This window comes from Rhipicephalus microplus, chromosome 2 (assembly GCF_043290135.1).
Source record: "Rhipicephalus microplus isolate Deutch F79 chromosome 2, USDA_Rmic, whole genome shotgun sequence".
In the NCBI taxonomy this organism is placed as follows: Eukaryota; Metazoa; Arthropoda; class Arachnida; order Ixodida; family Ixodidae; genus Rhipicephalus; species Rhipicephalus microplus.
In genome coordinates this window covers 20,233,537-20,256,515 of record NC_134701.1, presented here as the reverse complement: position 1 = coordinate 20,256,515, position 22,979 = coordinate 20,233,537, and the positions used below count along the sequence as shown (strand labels likewise).

The 22,979-nt window shown below is 42.6% G+C and overlaps 2 protein-coding genes across 9 annotated transcripts in view; one reads left to right on the top strand and one right to left on the bottom strand.

The window, feature by feature from the left end:
* Positions 1-22,979, top strand: part of LOC119169183 (pseudouridine-5'-phosphate glycosidase) — a 2,087,124-nt gene that overhangs the window by 1,268,498 nt on the left and 795,647 nt on the right. The gene's annotated exons all lie outside the window — the stretch shown is intronic.
* Positions 7,948-22,979, bottom strand: part of pck (Claudin superfamily protein pickel) — a 72,495-nt gene continuing 57,463 nt past the window's right edge. The window contains exons 5-6 of one of the 3 annotated variants that reach the window (XM_075886281.1): positions 18,284-18,382; positions 7,948-16,671 (exon numbers count right to left, since the gene is read on the bottom strand). In XM_075886281.1, the coding sequence (XP_075742396.1) occupies positions 18,313-18,382 (70 nt within the window). In that variant the 3' untranslated portion in view covers positions 7,948-16,671; positions 18,284-18,312. Of the gene's footprint in view, positions 18,383-22,979 lie in introns of all 3 variants that reach the window. The other 2 variants (XM_075886280.1, XM_037420300.2) reach the window with 2 other exon arrangements.

The window sequence follows — 22,979 nt, the reverse complement described above, 5'->3', positions numbered from 1 at the left end:
CAGGGTCTCCAGGTGCGCTGGTTGTCGCGTTTTCGAGCATGAGCAGGTGAACTGTACTCGTTCCTACGCCAGTGCAGCAAGTCGAGCAGCAAACGCCGACCACACTGAATTGCTGATGGGTGAAGAGGAAGCAGAGAGGGCCGCGGCATCGGAGACAGCGGTGGAGGCGTCTCATGCAGTGGCAACCAGCGAGAGAGAGATGGAGACACCTAAGCAAGATACAGATGAAAATGCGGTTATGGGCAGTCCAATGCAACGGCGTTCTACTCAGACGGAAACCCGACACAAGCCTAGCTGAACTGGTCATCAGCGCCGACACTACTTTGGACATGAATACAGACGAAACAACGCCAGTAAAACGACGCCTGAATGACGGAGACGCGGCGTCCCAGCAGCGTCCGACCCAGGAAGATCAAGGGCAGTTGTGAGTATCTGGTTCCAAAAAAATGCCGCCATATCCACGAAGTGAATGATGATGAGTGGGCGAAGCTCCGGATGTAAACCTGGTAAACCATGAATCCTCCGTACATTTTGCCCACTCGATTTTATTGCAACGCTCCCCCTAGCGTACGTCGCCGCACTATATCGAACGATGACACGCGCCATATGTGGCATCATTCCTATTTTATAACACCTCGCATCTTTCATAATCAACTACACGTACCGCCGTCTAGTTTATAACATCTTGCATCTTTTGGACGGACGGAAGGACGGACAGACGGACGGACAGATGGATGGATGGACGGACGGACGGACGGACGGACGGATGGATGGATGGATGGACGGACGGACGGACGGATGGATGGACGGACGGACGGATGGATGGATGGATGGATGGACGGACGGACGGACGGATGGACGGATGGATGGATGGATGGATGGATGGATGGACGGACGGACGGATGGACAGATGGATATGGCTGTACCCTTTAGATCGGGCGGTGGCTAGCGTAAATACTTAGAACTGAACGAGAGGTGGCTACATACAGGGGACGCACAGCCCACGCCTTAAGGAGCTTCGCTCCTAAACGTCTCGGGATGCTGGCCGCCTGCGTTCGCCGTCGCTTTCACGCGGCGGTGATGGGACGACGCCTTGAGCGTTGGCCGGACAGTGGGTTTGGTGTTGGTAAGGTAAGCGTCGTTCACTCGGCTTTTAGATGCGGAGCATCTAATACTCGAGGCTTGTAGTGCGGCGCCGTCCGCAAGCTTCCTCCTCCTTCTTCCACCACCTGTGCATCCCTTCCTCCTCTACACACCGCGCGCGCTTCACTCCTCCACCATCTGTGCACCCTTCCTCCTCTACACACCGCGTGCGCTTCTCCTCTTCACGAACATTCGCTAGCTGTATAATGTAGCGCGCATGCGCCGTCACGCTTCGAGAACATCGGCAGCTGACGCGCGCGCATGCGCCGTCGCGCTTCGAGAACATCGGCAGCTGACGAGCGCATGCGCCGTTGCGCTTCTCCCCCTTCTCGAACATTCGACAGCTGACAGTGCATGCGCCGTCGCGCTGTATATATACTCAAGGTCGGTGCTCGCTCGCTCAGTTGCCGCTCGTCGGTTGGTTTGTACGGCGCGTCGACGTCCAAGGTCGCGGTGAAATGAATTCCAACGAATTCACAAACACAATGATCGACGTCCCTTCGACCAGCGCCGCCCTTTCGCATATGTGTGTACGTGTTCACTCATTTAACACCCCCTCCTACAACCACGTTAACCAATTTAGCCATCGACCCAAGTAAGTCGCAATTTAACACCCCATTTCACAACCAAGTTAACCAATTTAGCCATCGACCCAAGTAAGTCGCACTTTAACACCCCGTTAACCAATTATATGCTCCGCATCCTCCTCAGTGTTCCCCCGAGGGAAGCTGCGGGCAATTTTTTTCTCATTAGATGGCGACGGTTAGATTGGCGACGTTAAATGTACGTGGGCTTTCTGCTAAATGGCGACAAAAGCATGTTTACCGCCAAGTATAGAAGAGGATCTAGACATCATCGCTATGCAGGAAACTGAAGTAGAGAGTGAAGAGCACGCTGAGCGAATGATGCAGCCTTTCACGAGACTGTTTAATGTGTGCCTTTGTCACGCGGTGGGTACGCCTGCAGGGTGCGTCTTGGTAATTCGGCAGAGCCTCAATGCGATAGCGGAGTGTGTAATCATCTGTGAGGCGGGTCGTTTTATTATATGTGGTTTATCCTTACCAAGAGAACAATGGAGAGTGATCTGTCTGTACGCACCCACTGTGACTCAAGATCAAACTGAGTTTTTTGAAAAACTTGATGTGAAATTTGAAATGTGAACGCAAACTAATTTTCACCAGGTATTTCAATTGCGTTTGTTAGAGTATAGATAAATCAAGTTTCAGGCTATACAGATACTCAAACACCACCGTTATAATTGATATGGTGGCGAAGGCTCAGCTAGAGGACGTAGGTGAATGTCTTTTCAGTGGAAAAGGGGTTATGTTTACCCACTTTCAGCGCTCAAGCCATGCTAGACTTGACAGAGTATACGTGTCTTCTGAAATCATCCCTTATTCGTGCCATGATTTACCAGTTACACCTGTTACGTTTAGTGATTGTTTGGTTTCATTCTCAGTGGGTAAACATGAGAGGAATAACAAACATTACTCTTGGGACCTCTGGAAATTTCATGTAAAGCTATTAAAGGATGAAGAGTTTAATCGCATTTTTCTAGAGGGCATAGAAGACTTAGCAAATAGAACACTTGGATCCTGGGGACATAAGTGGTAACTATTTAAACAGACCATTAAACTGAAAGCACTTGAGAGAGCCAATATCCTGAGACATGCTGAAAAAAAGATTGAGATCCCACATACAGTGGGAATCGATAATATGCGAAACATGAATGAGAAGTGGTGATATGTCACTTTAAAATCAGCACAATGTTACGAAGTGGAGGTAAATTATGCCGTACACGACTTCCGTGTCATGATTATCATGTTTGGATGTGTCGTTTACCTTCGTTTTCTATTCACGTCACGTGATACCAAATTTAGTATATGAGGAGCTAGCGAAGCGGCCGCCAGCACGCTATGAGCGTTGTATGTTGTCATGTTCTTACATGACACGCATGTCAGAATGATTTTGTTTGCACTAGTCATATATTTTGTCATTCATTGACGTCCCGTAATACCAAATTTGGTATATGTGGAGCTAGCAAAATGGCCGCGGACGCGTCTTGAAGGACCCAATATACTCCAATGTAGCGTTGACGCGCGCGCATGCTGGGCACAGCGGCGCTACGTTAGCAAAACGCGAGCACTCAATAGTTTGACGCACGGCGCGACCAGCGTCCGTCAGCGGGAAATTGGACACGCGACATTTTGCGCTGATGCGTTGCCCAGACAACTCTGCGTTTCCCTCTTTTCGTGACGGAGGGACGCCGGGCGCGCTGAAACGCGCATGCGTCAAAACAACGCAGTGCGGCGCGCGCCTGCGAGTATATGGCAGGACCGACGCCGGGCGTGGCGACGCCGGCGTGACACGACGAAATGAACACCGGCGAGCACGCACACCACGTCACGTCAAAATGCAGTGGCGCCTTGACTGTGGCATGTAGTCATTTTCTCACACGACATGCATCTCATTAATAGCATCTTTGCTCCAGGCACAGACGTTCGTCATCCATTGGCGTCACGTAATACCGAATTCGGCATATCTGAAGCTAATGAAACGGCCGTGAGCGCATGATCGGTGTGGCATGTATACAGTCATGTTGTTACATGACACGCATGTTGTGATTATTATGTTTAGATGTGTCATTTACCTATGTCGTTCGTTCGTATAATACCAAGTTTGGTAGATGTGAAGCTAGCGAAATGGCCGCGAGCGCACCATGAGCGTAGCATGTAGTCATGTCGTTACATGGCACGCATCTCATGTTTATCATGTTGTGCCAGTATCAAACCTTTGTCATCCATTCGCATCCCGTAATACCAAATTCGGTATGAGTGAAGCTAGGAAAACGGCTGCCAGTGCATCATGAGCGTGGCATGTTAACTTGTCATGTTGTTACATGACATGCATGTCATGATTTTTATGTTAGGGTGTGTCGCTTGTGTTTGCCATGCAATCATGTCATACCATACCAGTTTTGCAACGTGTCATGTGAACGAAACCACCGCAAGAGCTGCAGGACCTTGTAATGCAAATCATGACATATATATCACAATTTTCATGTTATGACTAGACAAATGTATTCTTCATACAGTCATGTTATGTCTTACCAAGTTTGGTACCGATACCTATATCGAAACGACCAGGAGAGCTAAAAGCTGTAGGCAACTATACAGATGGATAGAGAGATACGCTCAAAGTTGCCGAAGTTCGCTAAGAAATGCTTCCCATTTAAAAGAAATTGAAGTGCGCTTGCGTGAAAACTTGCAACAGTTAGTAGTGGAACGATGTACCTAGGCGGGTACATTTTCAGAGAATATAAAGAGAACAAAACAGAAGCTAGAGTTGATAGACCAAGAACGATACCGCGGAGCGTTGAATTGAGCTCAAGCAGAAAACTTGATAGCGAAAGAAATGCCAACTAAACGAGCTCTTAGGGCTGTGAAAAGACTTGCCTGTAAAAGTGAAATAAGAGAAGTAAAATATAAAGGAACAAGGTACCATACAAAAGAAGCAATAGCCGGTGTGTTTTTCGAACATTACAAAGAGTTATTCACACCAACCAGTGTACACGCAGATCGCTTTAATAGTGCTTTCATTTCAATATTGCCAAGACTTGATGACAAAAGGAAGGAAATTTTAGAATTGCCTATAACAGAGCAAGAACTTGAAAAAGCAATTGATCTATTAAACAATGATAGGTCTTTAGGACCTGATGGCCCGAGTGCTGCAGTATACAAGAAATTCAAAGATGTAATTTCACCTATTTTAAAGGAGGTATTCAACGAGGCTTTTAAATGTAAACAACTTCCACGCTCATTCTTGTCAGCCCACACGGTTTTAACACCTAAAACAGAAGATCCCACAAAGTTCATACGTGATACTGAATATAGACCAATTAGCCTAACTAATATTGACTATAAAATATTTATGAAAATAATGGCCAGAAGACTCCAGACAGTTATGACAAAACTTGTTGGCTCCCACCAAGCTTGTGGAATAAAAGGAAGAAAAATCATGACCAACATAAACATAGCACGATAAATCCTAGAGAGTTGCGAAGTTATGCATCTCAATGTTAGCATGCTTCAAATTGGCCTCGAAAAGGCATTAGATCGCATGCTGCACGACTTGCACTTATCGTTATTCGAGCACATGAACGTATGAAGTTTGATTAGCGATGGAAAGCGCATGGCTTACACAGGATGCACGACGAGATTGGTAATAAACAAAACTGCGGGTGAGCGTATACCTGTGCTGCAGTCAGTGAGACAGGGGTGCCCGCTATCGCCCTTGCTTTTTCTTATTTTTATTGAGCCTTTCTGTTTAAGCGTAATTAATAACAGTGCAATAAATGGCTTTAAATTGCATGAAGCTGAGGTTAGCCTCCTTGCATACGCAGACGACATTGCAGTTTTCAGTACAAACTATGAGAGTACTATAATGCACGCTGTAAATGCCGTGAAAACTTTCTGCCAGGTGAGTGGTAGTTCCGTGAACTGGAATAAGTGCCTTGGCTTCTGGCATGGGGAATGGGACGTCACACCAAGAATATTTCTAAAGATTAAATTGCAGGAAACACCAGTATAGTACTTAGGAGTGCCGCTAGAGTTCTATCACAACAGTGAACCATATTGGAAAAAAAACACACACAGGCATTGCGCAATGATGTAGAAAAATGGAAAGCTTGGGGTATTTCAATATTCGCACGGGCCACAACATGCAACTTGTTTCTGGTGAGCAAGCTGTGGTACGTAATGCAGGTTTCGCACTGCAGTAAAATAAGTCTACAGAAAATACACAGAGTATTTGCAATTTTCATTTGGAGCTCTGTCTGGGAAAGATCAAGCCACACAAACTTCTTCAGCAATGTTCGAGATGGCGGGCTCGGATTAGTTCTTTTGTACATAAGATAACTTATCAACTGTTTCCTTTTTCTACGTGATGTAGATAACCCTTTTTTGAGAACTGTTACACAACTAAGGTTATCTAGAGTGCTGCCGGGATTTCTCGTATCGATATCAAATGTGCAAGGACCAATACAAGGATATTTAAAGGAAGTTGTTTCATCATTCCACTTTTTATCAGAGAAATTTTCGTTAAAGTGTCTGACTGAAGTATCACGTAAAAAATTGTATCAAGACTTTGTCGATGTTTTACTGCCTGCTATTGTACCATCAGCTATATTCTGCAGGCCCAAGACAGGATGTTCTGAAACATGTTAAAAGAATGCTTGTAGTGCCAGGGGTCAAAATGTTTTTCTTTAAGTTACATACTGGTACCTTACCAGTTAAAACACGGTTGCAGGATAGGGGAATATTCGTCCCATGGACCACACATTGCCACTTGTGTGTAGTAAACCGGAAACAATTGAACACGTGTTTATAGATTGCTGGAGCGAGGTCTTATTCTGGGAGATATTGCAGAGAACCTCAAAAAAAGAATTACCGTTAAGTCTACACAGCATCCGTTTTCTCTCAGTTAAAAACAAAGCAGGCATACCTTATGATCTAATCTTGCTTCTGGGCCTGCACAGCATATGGAAAACTCGATGTGCCTTTAAAAACGCGGATGTAGAATTGCTATCTGTGCGCCAATATTTTTGCAAATCTGTGTGCCATTTTCTTGAAGTGCTGAAGGACTAAGAGGATGTACCAGAGTGGATTGTGCACATTGAGCCATTGTTACGAATACCCAAGTATTGATCAATAGTCAGCTAAGAACTGACGGTACCTTAATGAATTTTGAGGCTGTATTTTGTGATGAACTTGTATTTTGATCAATATGTAAATATGTGAAATGTGAACAGTCATGATATGCAAGACATTAAAGAAAAAAAAAACGGCGTGGCTCAATGGTAGAATACTGGGCTGGCACATAAGGAACCCGGGTTCGAAGCCGATTGTCTCCTAGGTGCTTTTTTTTATTTAACAAGCTTTTCTTTCTTATTTCGTGCAATAGTGGTTACGGACCCCGACGGCGGCGGTGAACAACTATAGCGCCGCACACGACCCATGTCATGATCTCATAACAGCTTTTCCTGTGAGACGAACCGCTGAACAGTACCGCGAATACTATCGCTACAAAAGATTTATTTTGCTATACAAAGTTCGTATGGGATCCAATCGTAGGATTGCGCGTATTCATCTCTGCGATCATGTCTCGGGTACAAAGCACTCGTTCGGCATGAAGAGTGTTCTCAGACGCAATTATGATAAAAATAGATTCACAGCGCACACAACGAAATAGTAGCATAGAGAAAGCACAACACACAACAAAACGTCGTGGTCTCACCCACAACGACTTCATGATTGCGACGAAAGCAAGCAGTGATCGAGCGTTAGGAGAGAGCAGCTCTCCGAGTGCTGCTATCTTCCGCATCTGTGGGAGACGTCTCGCCCTGCAAGTGGTGACATCAGCATTCTGGCCGCAGGTTTTGTAGCTTAATGGCTAAAGCACCGGGTGTTTATTTTCGTGGGCCAGGTGTCGATAGATCGATTCCCGGTGGAAGAACTTTCTGATGTTTTTCTTTCTCATTTCTTAGCGTTCATCTTATCAACGTTTTATCCATCACTGAAATATGTCACTAAAGTCTTGGTGCATTCCAGCATAAAACATGTCAATCATTTCTGTAACAGGTCAGTTGGCAGAAGCTGTGAGAAACACACTAAAGTTTCATTGGCAACCATCGGTGTAAAATTCAGGTACGACTGGGTGGGTGAACCGCACTTGCCGCACCATACTACCGAGTTCCACCAACACCAGGCACTGTGGCAATTTATAAGAACAGAGAAATGGCCAGCCTCAATAAAGAAATGTTATGAGTTTATTCACCTTGAATATACACATAAGATAAAATGCCCACACAGGGACCTTGTTCATACTGAAAACGCTTTCAAGACATGAACTTAGTGAACAATACATGTGAAAAAAAGTATCATTCTGGGCTCTTGGCTGTCATTGAAGCAACAACTCGGCTCAAATAACTGTAAGCATGAGAAACATGATAAAAATAAGGACCAAAATCAATTACACGCTGCAAACAAAATGTTGCATCTCACATATGTGCACAGCATGGCAGCTGATGCCATGACTATATGTCATATCCAAAAATACAAGCATGACTAGATGCAGTTTTACACAAAATGTTCACACTGGATACTTTGGGTAGTCATTAAAATTAGCACCGTAGTTAAGGACACTTCAAAACGATTTATTTTTGGCTTGAATATTTACTGTATGATCTGGGGTCATAAATCATGCCAGCAATCATCAATGTCGCACAAGCAAAGCTTCAAACTCTGTCACATGAACTTAAAATGCCAGCAGTCATTAACTCTTTACAAGCAACAAGAAATGCTTGAGTTCAAAGTGTAGCAATCCAACATGTTAATGATGGTGTTCCAACACCCAGGCATCACCAAATTTTGGTTTTTTTTCTTCATGATTCATCTCATACCCATTTATTTCGCCTCAACACAGGGTAACATAACTAGAACAAAATAACCTAGGCTAGCTACCATGGACAACAGACATGGATGCAGTCATTAGGAGTCAGCTACTAAACAGAAGAAACTTGGCATTAAGTCATGCTGTTGCCCTGACTCGTGAGTGTCGTACAAAAACTGGCATTGCAGGTTCACGCAAAAATCACGAAATGCCTGTTTCTGGCCGAATGGAGTTGATTGGCACAACTCGTATGAATCCAAACATTGCAGCGATACAAGTAAAAAGCAGCATTCTTTCTTTGTGGCTTTTAATAGCTGCACGCAGTAGTACACTTCGAAGCAACACTTTAGTTTGCCCTGCCAAAATTTAACTGTTCATGGTCACACACATACATAAAAAATTAGCATGAAATACCAAAAGCCATAGGAGAAAAACAATACAAAGATATCATAATTTTATAAACATTGCATTCATGAAGTGAAACAATCATATGACAGAAACCAGGTGCTAAAGTGGTGCAAATAAAGCAAATGACAATGACAAATACCACAAAGCAAACAGCAACAGCTTATTGCCATTTCCCCTGCAACTAAATTGCTTTGTAATGCAAGAGATTGTTTTCAGGATATCCATTTATGGCCATGACATGAAGAGCATCACTATCCATATTTACAAACAACGTGAAGTAAACACTGACAAGAATTCACACAGGACTGAAGCTGGTCGTGCGTGAATTCTTGTCAGTGTTTAGTTCGAGCTGTTTGCAAATATGGATATGTACAAACTGGTTTGTGTTCACTACCATTTAAATCACTCCAAGTGACCTTTCTTTGCTGTTCTCTTGTACGGCCACGCATGATTGCGCATTTGTCATTTGATCGAATGACATGAGACTAGTTAAAGTCATATGGAATACATATTTCACATTTTTTGAGAGAGCATCAGCTGACATCAGAGAAATTACACTGCATTACCACTTGCAATCTTTGTTCATTGTGTGTACTACACGTGATTACAGACTAATGCGTAGACACCCTGGAATGCAATTTGGCCACAACAAAAGCTGATATAGTTAAACCTGCTTATAACGAACCTCCATATAATAAATTCCTATAAATAACAAAGTTTTTTGATTAGTCGCCATTAATACATAGAAGTACTTGTATTTAAGACCTCTATGTAACAAGGTAACCACTGAAGACATCCTTGATATAAAAAATTTTCGCCACGAACAAACTAAGAATTTTGACCTAGATTTTGTCATTTTGGCACAAGAGCCTATATCTTCCACCTTTGCCCTGCCGCCGAGGAAGCACAAAGTGGTGGCGGCGCGCCCGGCGTGCTCATTATTGCACGCAGTGGTGTGCAAGGAGGGAGTGAGCGAAAAAAAATGTGTCGAATAAAAAATCAGTGCCCATTGCAATGTCTGACACAAAACACACATGTTCTTGGTAAGAGTGCTGTGGTCTGTTAGTCGGAGGCGGAGTAACCAGTGTCGCGAAAAATTTACAGGGTGAATGAATACAGAAAAATACAGCACAAGTGAATTGCTGATACGTGGTCAGACAGCTGCAATACGTCATAGTCAACCACAAGTGAGTGTGCAGCAGACACATTGACGGTTCTACCTCAACTTATGCAGAGACTGGTAATGCTGCTGCCATATGTCACATTTTCCAAAGGCTGTTTAAAATACTCTTCTCACAACAACCTCTTAACGTGAAACGAGTGACAGAAACAAGGAACACTGGTGACTACACCGAAGCCAGCTTTCATTGAAGAAGAAATAACACTGAAAGGCACAATAAACACGAATTCCAAGCCCGCCATCATCTATTTATACTAAAGCAGGCATAAAAAGACTACAACCAGCAAATGTGATCAGAAAGGCGATCCCATGTAGCACGAAATATTGGGGACAACTTCTAATGGGCATTACTTGCTACAATGCAGCTGGTAATCTCCAATAGGCACATACACCTCTGCAAAGCAGCCTGCAGAGGTGGTATACAGATTCACAGTTTTATTTCAACAGCACCAAGAAAAGATATGCTTCTCCCACTTGGTGCTCCTTTGCTTTCACTCAAGTTGTGCACCAAAGCTTACTGTACACTGTCCCATAATTTGTGTTCTGTGTGTGTATCCTGGCTTATTAAAAAAAAAAATCCTGCCCCTTCAGTCTATCATCGTTCCCAATCTAATTTGGAGACATAACCCCTAAAACAAAATTTTTTATTAGTTGGTCAACTCAACAAAACTTGCTACTACTTCACTTTTTCCTTCAGATTCCCAGTCTCAAAGTAAACTTTTATTGCATATTTCTTACGCTGTTTCTTGGCAACTTCATTTTGTGAAACACAAAAATGAAGTATGTGGCAAAACCACCAGTGAGCTCATCTAGCTGATGATGCAACTTTGATTGTTTTAAATTAGCTTCGAAAGTAATTAACTGCTGGAGTTTAACATCCCAATACCACCATATGATTATGAGATGCAACTTTGTAAAAAAACAGGAGCAAATATGAGAGCAATTTTTTGCTTCATACACTTAACGATTAAATCAAATTATGATTTGGTGAACAACATTATAAGAACATAAATAACATCAGCGGCTAGACCAAGTGCCAAGAATTTTGTCACATTTTCCATTTTTTCATTTGGCAAAGAAACATTGCCAAAAATTCCCTTAAGAATTGTGCTAAGAAAATGTTGTAGACAAGGCATATATTTTAATTGAATGCAGCTTTTAAAAATTAACATCAGACACTTGGAATCTGAAAAAAAAAAAACTTAAGTGTGTTCAATTTTATTCTGTTCAAAAAAATTATTAAAAAAAAAGATTTTTCAAGATTTTTACATCTTCCTTTAAGTCCAGATGAACCATGCAAGACATAACTGGAAACAATAAGCAAGAACAGCAGCAGCTGAAAAGGACCCTGCAATACTTTTTGATAATGATCAGAAAATGCTGTTCATGAGTAGTCGGGGCTTCTATAACAATGTGAGCCAAAGACTATAGCGAAGCACGCAGCATGGAATTTAAATATAACCGTTAGTGGTCCATTTTTGGACCCTGCCCGACAATGCAACACGGCCACAACAGTCTGGTCAGGCGCTGCTTCACAACTTCTTCGGAGGTTTATTCACGTGCATATATGTATATTTTTCTCGCTGCAAAATGAGAGATCACCAATTGATTAAGTAAACTTGTGCTAACTGAGGTCTGCTTTCTACAGCTTCAGACTGAAATAAATGGAAGTTAGGTAGATGTTCTGAACTGCAAAGGGTGAAGTTTCAAAGTGAGCTAGGAATCACTCATTCGTGCCTGAAAAATAATGCCATAGATGCGTTCTGTCTTATGATGTGAATTGGCTTAAGACCACTTCACTTAAAGCCATTGCACCCAGCGTTCGTCCATGTGTGCCACGTTATTGTGTATTTGCTGGTACTCCATCTTTGAAGTCCACTGGCTGATTTGAGCATCACAAGCTAGTATATATCGGGGATGCTGCAATGTGCCTGCACTGCGCTCTGTCATAGTGGAATTACACACGACGTGGAATTACACCAGAGCACTAGCAGTCACACTGATAGTGAGGCCCACATTAAAAAAAAAAGAGAGAGAGAGAGAAAGGAGAGTGCTCTGCGTCATGACATGTGTCGCTGCTACCTTGAGTGGCTGTCAGTGTGCTTGCTGCAAACGAAATAGAGAGAGAGTGTGTGAAGTGGGTGACTAATCTTTGCAACTCTGTTCGTACTTAACAAATTCTAAAATTTTTTGCAGCATTTGATTACTGAGCCAATAAACTCCGATATTGAGGCCATCTGATGATTACCTAAAAAAAAAAAGGTAGTGCAGGCCCCCCCCCCCCCCCCTTAAAAACACACGTCAATATACTAAAGGCTGTAGACAAAACTCCTGTTAGGCAAAGCATTCCAATAGTTGCACCACACATTACAGTCGTATGCCTGTAATCATGCATATTTTGAATTATTTTACAGCGGCAGGAAATGACAAGAGTTGTCTTACAAGGATGCATGCAAGGTCATCATGCACACCAGCCATGCTCATCAAAGGGTTTACAGACAGTCAGGTAAAATTATATCAGAATAGTACAGAAAATTAACTGGCAGCGAATCATAACAAAAGCATGAGAGGCAAGGAGAAGGAATAGGAATAGCCCAGAAACTACTTTTGTTCAATAGCTGGCCCGTCACTTTGTAAAACTGTCAGACTGTGAACTATCCATGCACCTTAGCAAGCAAAAAAAAAAAAACCTACATGTGGATGCTATCATTATATAACCTGTTTCTGCAATTACTTTTCAATATAAGAACAGAAGGTTCACTAAAAAATAATCATTGCTGACCAAAGGAGCTGGAAAAGCAATAGTTACATAGCTATCAATGACTTTCAGCACTTTGGATCTGTTAAACTGCAGAATCCATGTCGATAAAATGTAAAGCACAGGTTTTTTTTAATAAGAAATCTGCCTTGAGCTGGCATCATGAAAAATAGGTCCAGAGTGTATTATTATTAATAATAGTTTGTGTTTAACATCTCCAAACCAAGATATGATCATTAGAGACGCCATAGTCGAGGGCTCCAGAAATTTTGACCACCTGAGGTTTTATAATAAGCATTTAAATCCAAGTACACAGGCCTTCAGCATTTTCGTCTTCATAAAAAATGCGGGTACCATGGCTCAAAATACTCTACCGTAATATTCCAGTATATATAAGTTTCTTCATAGCACAGTGTGGGAAAATGTCTATGTTACCAGAGGAAAGCGCTAAAAGGAGTAACGACACGAACCTTAGAAGTGTTTCTACTGTAGTTCTAAATAAAGGTGCCGGTGTTGAGAACCTTAAAAAAAATTTTGTGATGCTTTGGAGTGCCTTAAATATGTTTTTTAATGCTCCAAGCCTAATGAATCACTTGTGCTTTTTATACCGAGAGGACTGTTTCACAGTTACTTGTAAACACAGTTTGATGCTGGTCATATAGATGTACTCATGATGTACTAGCAGCAGTTCTGTCATCTGCTGTCACTTGCATCGGGTACTTGTAAACAGGAATCAGTGACTATGGCGGCAATTTTGGCAACACGAAGGACGGAGAATTCACAATGCCAACGAACTGTGTCAACTCATCATGATCATGCCCACTGCGGTGAAAATGGCTTTCTGATGCTTGGAGAGAAAAACTTTAAAAAATCAAAGCAATGTATATACACATCATGGCTATGCTGTATGGAAAGTGTTAACACTTTATGCCAAGCAAATGAAAAATGCCCCTTTTCTTATGCCTCAAAAATTGCGTCAGTACTCTAACTCTTTGTGGCCCATTGTCGGGCCCCTCCCGACAATGCAACATGGCTGCAGCAATTAGTTTTCATGACCATATGCTGCCAAAATATTGCTGACACTTGAACAGAATATCAACTGCGAAAATGAACATCTAAGGAGGTTTTGTTGCATAGCTGTTGCCTTTCCTTTTATGGTGCACAGACTACAGAATCATTTTCGAACCACACTGACCAGGAACTTGGTAAAAGTTCGGGACTGCATAAAGCCAAGCTTTGCCTTTAAGAGTGTAGTGTTAGAGAGTTGTGGGGCCCCATGCGCACCACTTTCTAATTTGTCTGAGCTGCTTTGCTTCTTGATGACTGTGCTTTCAGGAAAAGAAGGTGCATGACATGACCACTCCACACAGTGCCAGGGCGTCTTCTGATGATGCGAAATACCCACTATCCCCAATTTTCAAAGAGCCTAATACATAGATGTAAGGCAATATGTGCCATTCCATAGTTTCTGGTGCTGTGGCAGACATTGAATTACGGGTGAGCCCTTAGTATTAAGTAAGAAACTGTAAATCACCCAGTGGCCATGCAATTCACGCAATGTGATTTTAGACTTCAGTCACACAACACTTGCATAGCTGCAGCCATTGACTCCTCACCGGACATGCCTGCGTAGGGTCTTTATCCAAACGAGATTTCAGGCACTAGTGTCGCGCTGTGGTAGAATAACTGACTGCTTTGCAGAACACCTCGCTTCGATTCTGGCTGGTACCCTATTTCTTAACAGTACGTTATGTTGGGCTAGTTGGTACATATTAGGCTGAAATACGTGGCGCAAGGGTGACAAAGAAAAAAAAAAGAGACGAGACAGAAAGAGCGCCATTCACAATATATAGGCTCTTGGAGGACATGAGCAGACCATTTCATTCACCGCACGTGCAGGCATGAAGATTTTGATGATGTAATAACCGATTATTGCAATCATGATATCTGGGAACCAGCAACAAACAGATATGCCTAATGTAAAGACGTCGAAAAAAACCAAACACACCCGGCGCTCTTTCTGTCTCGTCTCTTTTTTTTTTCTTTGTCAACCTTGCGCCACGTATTTCAACCCTATTTCTTATTCTTTGACTTCAAGATTTTTCGCTTATGGATTACGCTGACAACGAATCTTCTGCAACAAGAGCTCCTCAACGTTATCGCATTAACAAGCAAAATTTGGGACAACAAGATGTGTTCTAGAAGTCTAAGCAGTGGTTAAAAAAATCAAGATTTTATTTAAAAGGCTTCTCAGTCTTTCCATAGCGTTTTGGTGAAAGTAATAGTTCATACCACTCTATTCATACCACTGCAGTATAAGATGTGTGCTTACACAATAGCATTTCCAATGATTCTGCACTGTCCTTACTTTCTGGATGCCACAGCAGCTTTTGCACCTCGTGCCATCTGGTCCAAAACAGTACCGTTGCAGTGCATGCTACTTCTCAACTAAATATTGAGCTTTACCAATAATTTGAAGTTTTTCAAGAGGATGTAAAACAAGAGCCGTTCGAAGTCTTCTCCTTGGCAACGTTAACAAAAGAGCTGCAGCAGATGCCTTAGATTGGGAGTTTCACGAAACTCCATGGGGATATTCATATGATTAGCAAGGTTTGACCCAAGGAATTTTGTTGCAACTGCTTGATAGATTTAATTGTCCATTCCTTTCACTGCTTCGCACGTTTTTGAGAATTTCTCGGTTACATTTTCTTTACTCAAAGCTAACCATAAGATAAATTTCATTTTAAACAAGTTTAATATTGTGCCTGTGTACAGCCAGGCAAAATCATAGCACCAATATTATTGGGAATTTCAGTTTAGGTGAGTCTCATTTATCTGTAGTCTACTGTGTGTTTTTCTTAATAATTGTTTGGCTTATTTTTTTATAAACAGTTGAGTTTCCTTAATAGAGCTCTGCACAGTTTTTTCAGCTGCAAAAGAAATGTGAAGTTACTTCACTATCACACAATCACAGATATCTAGCAGTGCTACGAAAAGTTACCTCAAATCAACTATTTTATATAGCTGGAGGCAGTTGACGCTGGAACACCGAGTGCTAAGACTGTGCAAACAAAACATTGGGAGCAGAAAAACTAAATGCCACAATCAGACAAGCTAGCAAGTATTGCTTGCATTAATGTTATGTGGCACACACAATACATGCAATGGACTGGCTCTGGGTCAGTATTACTGTGAGTAGGACAAAGCAGTGTGCTTGGCTGTACCCTCCCAGTTCAATGAGTGACGCTCCTGGCCATGTGGCAATGGTGTGCATAGCAGACCAGTGAGCTAACCAAACACAGAGGAAGAGCAGCCTGTTGCTCAAGTCATAGACATCAGAAGAGTAACAGCCCTTTCAGACCTCGAGGATGCTCTGTGTCAAAGAAGTATCACAAAAGAGAGCTGCTTGCAGTGTTCTCGTACTACGAAGCCAGCTGCTACGTCCGTGCCCAACTGCAACAGCGATTGTCCGTCTTGCAGTTACCACTGTGGAGGAGCTGCCCGATCAATCGATAGTGCACAGTGCAGCTGCTTATGCTGGGCCCAGTACCTACGTTATCACTGGAGTGGCCTGAGATGCAGGCAAGATGGCTTGCTGGCCAGCCGAGCTCGCGGTTAGTCCGGCAACAGAGGAAGAAGGGAGGGGTTGTGCCTGTCAGCCATGTCTCTCTCTCCTCAGACTGAGGTGCCGTCGGCGGGGAAAAAGTAAAGGCGCGTTGCCGGATCAGCCGTCCTTCACGGGGGAAAGAGAGAGCGACAGTCAGGGTGCACCATCTATCAAAAAGGGCTGCAGAAGGGCCGGCATGCGACAAGAGCTCTTTTTTGAAGCGCTCTCCTCTGTACATGGCAAAACAAGTAACCCGCACAATTGGCAAGAAAATACCAGGTATAGAGCACAAACAATATTTAGACACCCCCAAAGTCGCCTATGCAATTTCTGTGCAATGCATTTAAGAATGTTTTTGGTGCAGAAGTATGCTGCGTAAACACTGAAACTATGCCTTTCACTTGCCGCGTATGTTTTAGCTGTGGTTATATCATTAAACACTTATCAATTGCACAACGTATGACAAACATCCACGTGTGTGTAGTGAAGCTATAGTTTGGGCAGCACTGAAATATTTATCCTGCTATAATTTACCCTCAGATAGCCAAACTACTTTGCAATTATTAAAAGCATAAATTGCTGACTGAATGGCTATAGCATGAATGGCTATAATTAGTGTGCCAGAAGGTGATGGTATAAAAGAGCTGCCATGAAAAGGCATGTTATTTCGGAAAGTTGTGAATATCATCCCAGAGCATCCAGATCATGCAAAGAAGGCGTGACCTCAAAATGGCTTTTGTGGTGACAGCCTCGTGGTCAAAATGTGTCACAGCAGATGGAAGACTGCTGACACCTAAATTGGACTGTACATCCACTCATACACTGTGCGAGCATGTACGCTACAAAGAGGATTAAAAGGCAGATACACACAAGATTCGCCGCCGAGAACCTTTCCTTTTGAAGAAGCTCTCGACAATGTCAACACTCTATAAACAGTTCTTAAATCAAGGTATCTATCACACCTCTCAGCCTCATGAGTACGAACAGTGAACCAACTTTGATGCTTTTATTAGAAGTCATGAATTTATGCAAGTGCAATATTACTTTGTCATGACTCGGTATGACAAAACACGCAATAAAAAAAAAACTATTTACACACTAGAAACACTGAATACATCTGGCATAAGTTGTAACGGTGTAAGGAAATAGCCTTGACAACACAAATGGTATTGTAACATGCCTGTGTTTAAACACAATGACTGCAAAACTGCAATGCTTTAGACAGACATTAGAAAATCATAACTACAGTAGACTCTCAGTAAATGGAACCCAAAGGGACCAGGAAAATGTTCTATTTAACAGGAGTTCCATTTACTGAAAAGTGAACATAGATGCGGAATATAAATGCAAAAACCAAGCATTGCTGAGGCAATAGTTCTATTTAAGCAGTAGTTCTGTTTAACAGATTTCCATTTACTCAGAGTCTACTGTATAAAATTTGCAGTCATTATGAATAACACATTGCATAAGTTCACCACTCTACTCAGCAGCTGCTAATAGGTCTCCAAGTGTGCAAAAGATGAAGAATGTTTTTAATTTACGTAAATCACCCTTTGGAAGCTACACTGTTTAGCACAACCACGAAACTGTAGTAGACATCAGATGTCTTCTCTAAGTCAGTATTTTATACAACATCAACACTGTTGACACACGACAGCCCTTGTTTGGCCACACTTTGATGGGGGCACGCAAGGACTGACAGAAAGCAGCACTGAGCCAGGTGATGAAGGATACCCACCCACAGGCTACACCCATCTATGGCAATGGCTATTCATTGGCTGGGGTGGATGGCTTTTCCACAGGTGTGGCTTCAAGCAGAGAGAGGGAAGTTCCCGGCCTGTGTTAGGTCACAGAAGGAAGCATATGTGTTAGTCAGAAATGGGTTCGTAGCAGTCCTTGAGGAATTCATTCCAAGGATTCTCACGAGGATGTGTATAGCTCGAAGGCAAGCACTGCTTGTTATGCACAAACTACATAAATGGTTTGCTGCTTGACTGCTAATGCAAAAACGAAAGGCAAGAAGGGGAAGATAGAAGGTTGCAATAAGAAATTCGTAAACAGGGTGCTGGAGCCAACGTTTTGACAAGTGGATAACTGTGAATCATCATCTTGGTCTAAACAAAATTTCTTGACTTTGACCCATGTTGAAAAGCACCATGTTGAAAAACATGTAGGCATACAAACGAAATTTAGGCATTTTACTTATAACGCACTGTGGGATTTCAAGGACCACTAAGAACCCTGAAGTTTCCAAGCAGCACAAGCATAGCGAGAACGGGCAGTGCAGCAGAGGAGCTCGCAAGGTGACCAAAGGCCGACGGAAGGCATAAGCAACATGAGGAAGCCATTCATGCATTTTAGTGAAATACAACTTGCAGATAAAAGAATATGTTCCCTTGTGTAACAGAGTTGAAAGTAGAGTGCATAAGTTAGAGTGTCTCATCGATGCTACCTCTGTTTCAGTCCTTTCTTGCATGAAACAGAAATGTTGGCTGTATATCGTGAAAGGATGAAAATTCATTTTTATTTAAAGGGACTGTCTACCACTCAAAAAAATTTTTGATAGTGGCAGAAATTAGAAGTTTGATTGTAACATTAGCACCAACGAGGATGTCTGCATCTAAGAAACAAAGGCAATTACATTTTTAGTTTCTCTCTGAAACTATGACTGCTAGCACCACCTAACAGTTGTGTTGTTCAACCGTTTGGTAGAAGCAAAAGAAGCTATTATAGATAGACTTGTTTTGTTTGAGATCAAATATGTATAACTTTAAGTTGTATTTTATGAAGTTTAGACAGCTTTCCTTTATGTCAGAGAGCAATGTTAGCTTTTTTTCTCTCACATTCAAAAAGGCCCAGCGACACTGCCCCATTCACCTGATTGCCTGTCTACGGGCTATGCCGAAGAAACATCAGCACAGCATCTGGTGCAGTAACTGACGTCACAGAATTCTTGAATCATAAGCCCAAGTTCTCTTCTGTTAAAATCACTTTGCGACTCGGTCGACTCAAGGGGTTCTACTACAACGAAGATTTTGCCTACAGGTAGCGCTTCACCAGGGCGCCCATGTTGGCTGTCATATTGCATATGCAACACAAAACACCTAATCATAACTATTGAAAAACAGCAATGACATTATATTCTTCTCTAAAGCACATCTAACGTTTGTCTCAGTCACACGTTTAGCATGGCTGGAACCACTACAGGTTATTACATGACGCTGGGGTACTAGTGTTGCAGGAACATCCCAAACTTTCTACTAAACTGTGGTCGTTTCTCAGGCTGACTGAACGAAGGTTCAAAGAATGTGATAACACTTTATTTGACTAGCACTAAATAGCCATTATAATAATCAATTTATTAAAAGACAAGTCTAATTAGGCCTGCAGAAATTGCGTGTGGTTCCAGTTTTTTATCTTAATCGACACAATGATTGTTATCGCGTGCAGTAACCCCTGTTGCAAGTGCCTCTACACCAATCAGCAAATACAAAACGTAGATCTAAAATTCTGTTTTAAAAATTTCTACTTACGTTTCAGACAAACTGCTGCAAAGTTGGTTTTCAGAAGGTGTGCTTTCTATTGCGACACAAGACATAAAGACAATGAATCGTGGTAGACAATCCTTTTAAATGCTTCTCATAACGTACCAGTGCACCTTTCCAACACTGCGCAATAGCTCAATCAAATAAGGCGTACTAGCCACAAATTATTAGTGGAATTTCTCATCACAATAGCCACCTTTCCACTTTTTGTGTCACAATACAAGCAGACACTACTGTTTGTTGAACATACTGGCTTGCAAAAAAGTCACCTCTACAATTATCAAGAGGATCAATTTTCAGAAATATCGAGCAAGGCACAATGACAGCAGTAACTTGTGCCTGCAAATCGCACCAGCTGCTTGCTGATAAGGGCTTCATAAAACACAACTGCACTGAGCCTTCAGTAAATAGCTCCCACTAAAATGAGTCACTCTTGTTACTGTTCGTCTTTTGAGACATTAGGCCTGACTCATGTTTGATTCTGATATATATTTACTGCTCATTTAGAACACAGCCCGATCCTCTCATCTATTGCTCACTGATGCAAGCAATGGTAACAATAAAGGGCACATCTAATAGAACAAAGTGTGCACTGTTATATTCTTGAATGTCCTACCATAGCAAGACTGTCATCCCTCAACTATTTACTTGGGGTGGGCGAATATTCGAAAGTTTCGAATATTCGCCGAATACTACATTTCAAATATTTGTATTCGATTCAATAACCACATATTCAAAAATTTCGAATATTCGAACTAACTTGAATATTCCTCCGATATTCCATGTTCACAAATAATTGTTCGCATATGTCACTGTCAAGAACTTGCAAGTTTGCGCATTTGCGATAAGAGCCTTAGTAGAGCATGCAGTGAATACTACGACTTCGGCGTGTGTGCGGTGATGCCTGCATGGAAATTTATGGGAGCGTGACCACAGCTACCAATGAATGCGGCGGCACGTCATCGCGGCAAACCTACCAACCATAAACAGTCAATTAATCTAAATTGTGTATTACCTATACGGCAGTACATGTGGCTTAGCAGTTTAGCGCACGCCATCCACTCCCGAGTCCTTGTGCGTGGGACTGCAACGTGAAACTGCAAGTGCGGATCGCTCGTGTAAACGAAGGCAACTCTCCGCTGCCGCATAGGCTCGACAAAACAGTCCTCACACCTTTGCAAAAGGACCCCGCGCAGTAATCAAAGTGTTCCACTCGAAGAAGTGGTCCACGAAGTGGTCCAGGTAACTAACACAATAGTTCCGGTGAAAGGCACACCATTCTCCCCACCAAAGGATAAGCATGCGCGCGCGCAAGCATCTACCCCCGCCCCCATCTGCAGGCAAAGCATGCGTGGGAGATAAGCACGCATTGGCACATCTCGACAAGCTGTGTGCCGAGTGCGGGCGGCTTTTTTTTCTTTCTTGAGTTTTCGCATAGATACGTATATGTACACGGTGCATAATTGTGGTGGCGGCGGCGACTGTGAAAACCAGCCGAGACTGTCCTATCACAATCCAAATATCTCTACTCAAGGGCTAATGCACGCGTATACGTTACAGGGTGCAGCGCTGATAGAGTGAGCTTAGTAGGCGATGCACTGCATGCAATTAGCTAGGGGCGTGCTCAGCTTGACATACGATGGTAACGCGTTTCAGGTATAGCCACGCCAGTTTTCGCTAATGAATCGCTGTACAAATGCACACACACATGTCAAAGCCTGACGAGCCATCCATCAGCTGTGCCGCTACATCAGCATGTATACTCTCTTCATAGTTCTGGAATGATTCAAGGTAGTGCATATGGTCGTGCGAATGAGCTGCAGTGTTTTTCGCGCAATGGCAAACATAGAAAAGGTCATGCACTTTTGATACCGTAACAATAGCGTCATCACACATAGTTCTTCTTTGCTAACGACGGTGCACAAAAGGTGATAGACGGATTAAGACGTAGTTCCACTGCGTTCCCGACCGTGTCTTTGAAAATTTGTAGAATGTGCATCGCGCTCGTGCGGTTACGTCTCCTGCAATCGACCCTTTATTACACCGTTGCTGCGATCTCGCTCTTTTGCCAATGTCAGTTTACCGCCGTCGGCAGCCAGTGCGCCGAAGGGGCTTGCGATGCCGCGAAATAGTGCCCTCGCTGTTGACAAAAAAGCATACTTGGGGCGTCTTTTTATCACACATCAGTAATCATCAATCGCGCGCTTACTTCGCGTTATCGCTGCGAGGCCAGTACACTTCAGTCACCGTGCTGCTATCAGTGCAACACAGCATTCTTGATCGAAAAATGGCGAGCGCGCATTCCTCGAGAAAGGCAACTGAAGCAAACGAGATAACGAGTATTGCTGTGTAGTTGGAGAACACTCCAAGTACTCTTATTGGCCTTAATAGCTTGACCCATGAGAACACAGGAAAAATCTAAAGCAAACTATAAAATCAGGGTCTTTTGAACTAAAGTTGATAATGTGGTAAACTGGATGAATAATGACCACCTAGGCTGCTTTAATAATCACTTAGGCTTAAGTACACGGGTGTTAATTGCTACACAATCAAACCAGTGACCTCGTGTTCACCAGTCATCATGGCAGGTACAAGAAGTTTTCTTTTTTTTTGCAATAATAAAAAGATTCAAAAGGTTTGTTCAACGTGTGGATTGAACCTAAGACATCACAGTCACAAGCTAAACTATTAGTCTTATGCTTTCTGGAAAGTACAGATGGTGACATTGTTTTATTTTTGTGTGCAATAACTGACTATGATAACAATTGTACTGTTTCCAACATGAATATATGACTGAGTAAAAAATTACTTGCGGAAAAAACTTGTGCCTCTTCATTATTTGATATTCGATTCATATTCGAAGCTATGTACTCCTATTCGATTCATATT